Genomic DNA, 7461 nt, shown 5'->3' with positions numbered 1-7461 from the left:
CGGAACGCAAAATTTACTTTTAAAATAAGTGATGACCTTTTGGGTCATCACACACACCATAAGGGTCATGATGACACCTAGTCCCTAAGATTAGGTAAATCCATCACAAACAGTCTCAATCAACATATAACAACTTCAAAATTAACAAAATACTGTGAAATATGATAATATTGCCAAACATGAGTACAATAAATAACTTTTCAAAACCCGGTATTACTGAGTCATAAGCTCTACATGGAATACATAACAAGTCTTAAGAGTACAACACTATTTGGGATACATAAACAACAGAAAATGAAGTAAGAGGGTGACTCTAGGCCTGCGAACAGAACAACATGAATACCTTAAGTCTCCAACAAGCTCTAGCACACTGCCTAATGATTAGCTCGATCTGAAGTACCTAGATATGCACAAAAAATATGCAGAAGAATAGTGTGAGTGCACCATAATTGGTACCCAGTAAATCTCAAGACTAACTTCGGTGAAGTAGTGACGAGATTAAAGTCATGACACTCACTAGTCAAATAACCTGTACAAGATATTAAAAGAAAACAAACATGTTCATAACGGAACAAATATCAACAACCTCGTAGAGCGTGTAACAATAATTCTATGCAAAATTTGTTATCTAGTTTAATAATCTCCTTTGAAGAATTAGTTAATTTTAGAAATATTCTAGTTTGTAATTAAGCTGTTTGTTTTTTATATTCTCAAATATATAATGTCTTTCACCGTAAAAGCTTGCAGCAGAAGATCCATATTTAAAGAATTATTAATAATATTAAAACTAAAGCAAAAAGTAAATGCTAAATTAAATTATTTGATACTATTTCCTAGTGGCACTACTAACTTAAAACAAAACATGAGAAACTATAAAAGGTATTAAAATGGTTTTTCTCATACATCAATTTAGGTTGGAAGAAGATAAACGTTAGCCACGAAGTATATCTCATGCCCAATATGATCTTTCAAGCTTTAGTCATGAAAGAAAGAAGAAAAAGTGACAACGTATAAGAAATCTTTTGGGCTACTGACATGTCAGTTTGGGCGAAAGTTATGGGCTGGTTTGGGCTATTGGAAATAGATGGATTTAATTGGATTGTGCCCAAACGTAACCCATTTGTAATGTAGCCCAGCCCAATCCAACCCATTAAAACTTGGGCGATTTAGGCGGATTAAATAGTTTTGGGCTGATTTTGCCACCCCTATCTGTAACCATACCAAATTTACTACAACATTATCTACATGAGATTCCTCTATGTAAATAATTAAAATTTACACATTTGGTAATGCCAGATACATGTTTGCGCATGTTGCATCTTGGAAGATGCCAATTTTTATGGAATGATACTTCCCATTTTGCTTCATGTTTCATCTATGGCAGTATTTTCTTCTTGAAATGTCTGTATCGTCGGAATATCACATTTGTTAGTAACTATCAGTTCAGCACACATTGAAGCAAATGATACAACACACCAAACTAGCAAAGTTGCATGGGGCTTTTGCATCTATACCTGATTTGGGGTCACAATTGAACATATACCCATTTTGTAAAAATGTTTGCAAGCGTACCCACTTTACGATCAACTTAAGACTTATCGGGTCTGAAGTTAAAAAAATTAGTCTGAAGTGAAAAAATTGCACTTCAAATGCACTTAAAGCTAAATAGGTCTGAAGTGCAATCAATAGTTCCATGCACTTAAGGCTAATAAGTATGAAGTGAAAAATTGCACTTCAAATGCACTTAAGGATTATAAGTCTGAAGTGAAAAATTGCACTTCAGATGCACTTAAGGTCAAAAAGTCTGAAGTGCAACAAACGTTTTCATTCACTTAAGGCCAATAAGCCTGAAGTGAAAATTTGCACTTCAGATGCACTTAAGACCAAAAAGTCTGAAGTGAAAAATTGCACTTCAGATGCACTTGCCAAAAAATCTGAAGTGCAACAAACGTTCTTAAGGCTAATAAGTCTGAAGTGAAAAATTGCACTTCAGATGCACTTAAGGCCAAAATGTTTGAAGTTCAACAAACGTTTTGCTACACTTAAGGTCAATAAGTCTGAAGTGAAATTTGCACTTCAAATGCAGTTAAGGCCAAAAAGTTTGAAGTGCAACCAACGTTTTTATGCACTTAAGGCCAAATAGGCATGAAGTGCAAATTGCCCAAAAATAGAAATTTGTTCTTTGAATTATAACAATCCAATATACGATTTAATACCTAAATCTACTCCAAATGAGCTCAAATTTGAAACATAACCTCCAAATATCATTAGAAACAAACCCCAATTATCAATTTGTCAAAACAATAATAAATCTAATGAACCCATTTTGCAATTAAGAAAAAACAAGAAGAAGAAACCCTAAACAATAGTAAAAAATAAAGCGTCATAACAGCTCACCATTGTAAAATATCATAAACTATATTAAAATATGTTCGCAACCACCATATAAAATCATTGTCACCCAAAGAATAAGAATAAGTTGTTTAAAAAGTGGGTACAAGTTAAAACTTTTTTAAAAAGTGGGTATAGGTTAAATGGGGGCGACCAAATAGGGCGTCCCGCGCAATTTTTACATGTTGCACCTCTGCAATCAAACTATTAATCTCAGTTACTGCTACTTCTAAGGCCCGCTGTAGTTTTGGTAATGGTTTTACGGGGTTCCAAGAGTTTTAAGCAAACATTCTACAGATAAAACAGAAATATACCCTGTAAAAGATCAAATGTCAACACAGAAGTAAATATGGCAGTTATATAATGGAAAGTGCTTTGAGTATGAATAGTTGGGATGAAACACCACCTCTGGCTGAAAATAAATGCTCTTCACACAATAAGACCTCTTAGCAGATCTGGAACAAATCTGTGGATTTTCGAATTAAAAAGACTGAACAATGATTTATTACCTATACAAAGACCAGAAACTGTCTTACTCATCTGCTTCAACAATTGATTTTGAAGGTTCCTTTTTCAAGTGCAGGATTCACAGATCATATTTAATCCTCGAGTGAAGTCTCTGACAATCTCTTCTTTTCCTTTGATAAGGAGAAGTCTCTGACAATCACATGAATATAAACAAATGCAACTAGGGTGGCGCATCACAGTTACTCGTTAACTGAAGCACATCTATGACATTTTCTGATTTCAACCCATCTTTTTCAAACTTATCAACCTTCTATCTTCATCGATGATGCTCCTAATCCAACCTCTTTAAATTTTATGTAATCTAATGGTGATACAATCTCTGACATTAGTCTACTGAGACACATGGCATGAGATAGATGAACATCAAAGAAGTTACCTGGAGAGGCAGCAGGTAGAAATTAGTTGGCAGAGTCTACCAGTAATCATTGCAAGAGCACACCCCATTCTTAAAATGGTGGAAACGGTTTGAATCTCTCACAATAATTTCCCTTTCTATTAGCTTTGATGATAACTTCATAAAGTTGTGGCAATCCAAACAAATACGGATGTTCTTTATAATCTTAATGGCACTGCAGCTGGAAGGAGATCTACTAGCATCTTGTAAAGCATATATCAGTGCAAGCTTCTCGCTGTGATAATATAATTGCTCTTCTTTCTGTTCGTCTTCTATGTCATGTAAAGATGATGTTGTCTCAGGGATATAGCCAATATGTTTCAGCTCTTTCACAAAGTCCTCCAGATTAGTATATATAGCTTTCCTGTCTGGATGTTGTAGGCCTCCAGAAGCAAACTCATGCACAAAACCCCCAACTTCAGTCCAGCTCAATCCAGGCTGCTTCTTAACACCGAGCTGGCGCATTTGCTTCCTAAGATGACCTGCTTCATTGAAGCTATTTGCTGAGCAGTGTACATTTGACATGAGTACATATGCTAATGAATTTTCTGGATCTAACTCCTTCAACCTAGATGCAACTATTTGGGCCAGCCCAGATTCACGATGTTTCCGGCATGCTCCAAGAAATGCACTCCATACCACATAATCTGGTGGCATGGGCATTTCTTTTATTATTTTCTCCGCCTGAAAAAAATGACCTGCTCGACCAACAATATCAACTATACATGCATAATGATCGAGTTGAGGAACAATACCATGTTTCTCAAACATAGCATCGAAAATTTTAATTCCTTCTTCCACCCATCCAGCATGGCTACAAGCTGAAAGCAGCGAAACAAAAGTGGTTGCATCAGGTTTCACATCCATTTTCCTAAAAAGTCTCGACGCTTCATTTGCTTTCCCATGCAGCGCATAAGCTTTCAACATCGAATTCCACGATACTATATCTCTGTATCTCATCTCCTCAAAAACCTGATTGGCCTGAGATATTGAGCCACACCTTGCATATGCATGAATCAATGCATTTCCAAGCACTACAGTATCCATGAAACCATATTTAATCACTTCGCAGTGTACCATCAAGGCATTTCTATCTGTCACGAGTCCTGCACAAGATTTTAGTGCAATGGAAAAAGCATAACTATCCAAACTTAACCCCTCTCGGCGCAACTGACCAAACAGGAGAATCGCTTTCTCAGGATCTCTTTCTGAAAACGCCACTATTATTTCAGTCCACAACACAAGATCTTGAGATCCACTCATTTCCAGAAACAATTTATAACAATCACGAAGCTCTCCTCCAAGAATTGAATACGCTTTCAACAAAGCAGTAACAATCCCAACATCTAGTATAAAACCGGTTTTCACACTAACGCAATGCAATTGGAAACAACCCTGAAGACCCCAGGAAAAATCAATATCATTCATTCCAAAGAGAGAAGAAAGTACACTGACAAGAGTGGCACGATTGAACCCCAAGCTATAACGATGCATTACTGAAAAGAATCCCATCGCCTTATCACCTTGTCCACGCATTTGAAACCATGCTATCATTGTATTCCATGAAACCAGATTCAGAAACTCCATAACATTAAAAACCTTCCATGCCTCATTGCAACCATCCATTGAACTATTCCTCGAGTACATTGCGATCAAACCATTACCAACATAAACACATGTATCAAAACCTGTTTTTAGTGCAACTGCATGCACTTGCCTACCACGTGAGCTATCACAAACAGAAAGAACACTAGCATAAGAAAAATCATTAGGCCTAAAATGAGCTAACATGCTACAAAATAAGCTAAAACATTGATTAGTCCGTCCATATTGAGCATAACCTGAAATAAGGGAAGTCCAAGAAACAATGTTTCTGTGCGGCATTTGATCAAATAGTTGACGAGCACATTCCAAATTACCACATTTAGCATACATGTTAACAAGATGATTGATTGTGTAGAGTACTTGGGCGGCATTTGGATTGTGGAAAAGCATGTGGTTGTGGATGTCTTGGCCAATATCAAGGCGGTGAAGGAGGGCGCAGGCGTGGAAGAGGGTAGCATAGGTTTGTGAGGAATGATGCGTAGGATAGTTGTAGAAGGAAGAGAGTAATTGTTCTAGGTGGTGGTGCGTGGGTTGCACGCGCAGCGTTTGGAGGGACGAGTTGAATTCCAATGTCGCGGGAGGATTAACAGTTGTGAATAGCCGAAGGAAAGGATGGACGGTTGTGATTCGTTTACGACGTAGCATTATTCCTTCACACGGCAAAGGGGAAAATGTGGTCTCTTAGCTTTTAATGTATGAAACTATTTATTGTTATGTTGTGATTTATGCTTATTAGTAAGTAGGAGGGAGGCTGTACCAAAAGAAACAGAGAAAAAACTAGAGTAGTTTATTAATTTTTGTCAATCTTGTTAGAAATCTAGAGGTGGAAATATTTAGAAGAACACTCAATAACGATGTGCAGTGATCAACAATAAAAGTGGAGATAAAAGTTTTTGAAATGAAAAATCAACGCGCTATAAAAGACGTTATTTAGATTTTTATAGCTATCTTGATACAAATATATAATGACGTGTTATTCTCAAGATTACCACAAACCATTCTAAAATCTTCTATTGTGCTTCTAAATAGTGTATGGGGTAAAATTAGTTAGTAACAATTGGGTGAACGAATCCCGAAGACAAAGTAGAGGTAACAAAGATTCAAAGCATTATCATTGGATAGCATTTAATGGGCAGTCGTTACAAAGAATACCTGCATTTACAGCCAATCATTATGCAGCCATCTATGACGATTTTATTCTCATTCAAGAGGGACTTGATTTGGGGATTGATGTTTGGCTATAATTCTATATTTTTAGTGCATTGTTTACTTTATAATTTGGTGGTTTAATGCTAAATTGTACTATAATTGTGTTTAATTGAGTTTATTTTATGTGTAGGTAGTTTTGTGATGAACTTGGGAGGAAAGTAAAGACTTTATATGTATTTTATACACTACAAATAATAGGCTCATGAAGACACAATGATGGGTGGTGACTAAATTAAGAAAAGAGAAAGAATGAAAGCTTACCTCGAGAGTTATGAAGCAGCAAAGTTAGGCAGCCAAAACAAGTCTCAACGTAGAAAGGAAAGGCCAGCGACACGAACTAAATTGGCCGCGTTAATTGCCGCGAGGCACTCCAAAATGCGCACAAGTCAGTTGCGGCACTGACCGCGACGCAGTGAGGAGTCTTGGACGGAGATTTTGTCCATATTTTACTTGGACTTGGTTATTTTGTTTAGGTTTTTCCCTACCTATCGTACATGAGCCGTCAGTAGATACCCTTCTTCCATTCGTCCTTCCAGCATTCCTGTTATGAAGGAAGACTGTCATTGTCCTGAGTTGGATATTATCGCTCCTGATTTATCATAGCGAGTGACCCTTCCCAAAGAGGGTTTTACATATTTTTACATGTATCCTTTTTTTTGGGTGTGTTTTCTTTAAGCGGAGAGCTTGATTCCATGATTACAAAATTTTGCCTACGTTAACAAGTGTTTTTGGCATAGCTAAGTCCTTCTGTGTGAAAAACGGTCGCCTGCCTTCGGCGTTTGTGCCAAGAGACTGGAGAAGAGCTAACCTTAGCTCATATAATGAATCACTATTTTCCCAAGATTTTCCGTGGGGGAATGATAAACCTTTGCAAATGTGGCCACCATACTCTGTTGTCCAACATGGATGATGACAGCGACTATGGGTGGATGGAACGGTTCATTGCAGTTGCCACCTACGACATCATTCTAACAACAACATTATCCTTTCCGATCGCGTGGAACCGCACTCGAAAGACCTTTGTTTGATATTTTTACTAAATATCCTTCTATAGTCATATTGATCTTTTATCCTTCGCATATTTTAGCAATTCGATGGATCCCATCGGTGGTTGAAGGTTTGGACCGGTGGGTTCAGATGATTTTAGACGTTACAACGGCTGAAACTCGTTTGTGGAAAGAACTGGCCCCCAATTATGGGTGGAAGGCCAAAAATCATGGTAATTCAAACTCACTTTATTTCAGCTTTTCATGTGAAGAACTTGACAAATCTCTTCTATCCTTTGCTTGAAATCAGTTTTACTTGCGGGCTCAGTTGTTGTCCCCGAGGAGGAC

The 7461-nt window shown here is 37.2% G+C and overlaps 1 protein-coding gene across 2 annotated transcripts; it reads right to left on the bottom strand.

The window, feature by feature from the left end:
* Nucleotides 1-306: 306 nt before the first annotated feature.
* LOC104223374 (pentatricopeptide repeat-containing protein At1g71420) lies at nucleotides 307-5731 on the bottom strand. Of its 2 annotated transcripts, XR_011400422.1 has the most exons (2): nucleotides 2901-5731; nucleotides 307-400 (listed from the first exon to the last, which is right to left on the bottom strand). XR_011400422.1 is itself a non-coding variant. In XM_009774802.2 (1 exon), exon 1 carries the CDS (start codon nucleotides 5561-5563, stop codon nucleotides 3332-3334), a length of 2232 nt encoding a protein of 743 aa, XP_009773104.1. In that variant the 5' UTR covers nucleotides 5564-5731; the 3' UTR covers nucleotides 2801-3331. The 2 variants fall into 2 exon arrangements, 1 of the variants encoding a protein (XP_009773104.1); XM_009774802.2 differs by lacking the exon at nucleotides 307-400 and having other exon boundaries at nucleotides 2801-5731.
* Between the last annotated feature and the right edge of the window lie 1730 nt (nucleotides 5732-7461).

This window comes from Nicotiana sylvestris, chromosome 6, assembly GCF_000393655.2.
Source record: "Nicotiana sylvestris chromosome 6, ASM39365v2, whole genome shotgun sequence".
In the NCBI taxonomy this organism is placed as follows: Eukaryota; Viridiplantae; Streptophyta; class Magnoliopsida; order Solanales; family Solanaceae; genus Nicotiana; species Nicotiana sylvestris.
The sequence above is the reverse complement of the archived record's forward strand: the minus strand, read 5'-3'. Positions and strand labels throughout refer to the sequence as shown.

Excerpts from the sequence above, each read along its gene's own strand:
- LOC104223374 (XM_009774802.2), bottom strand. The coding sequence starts at position 5,563 with ATGCTACGTCGTAAACGAATCACAACCGTCCATCCTTTCCTTCGGCTA.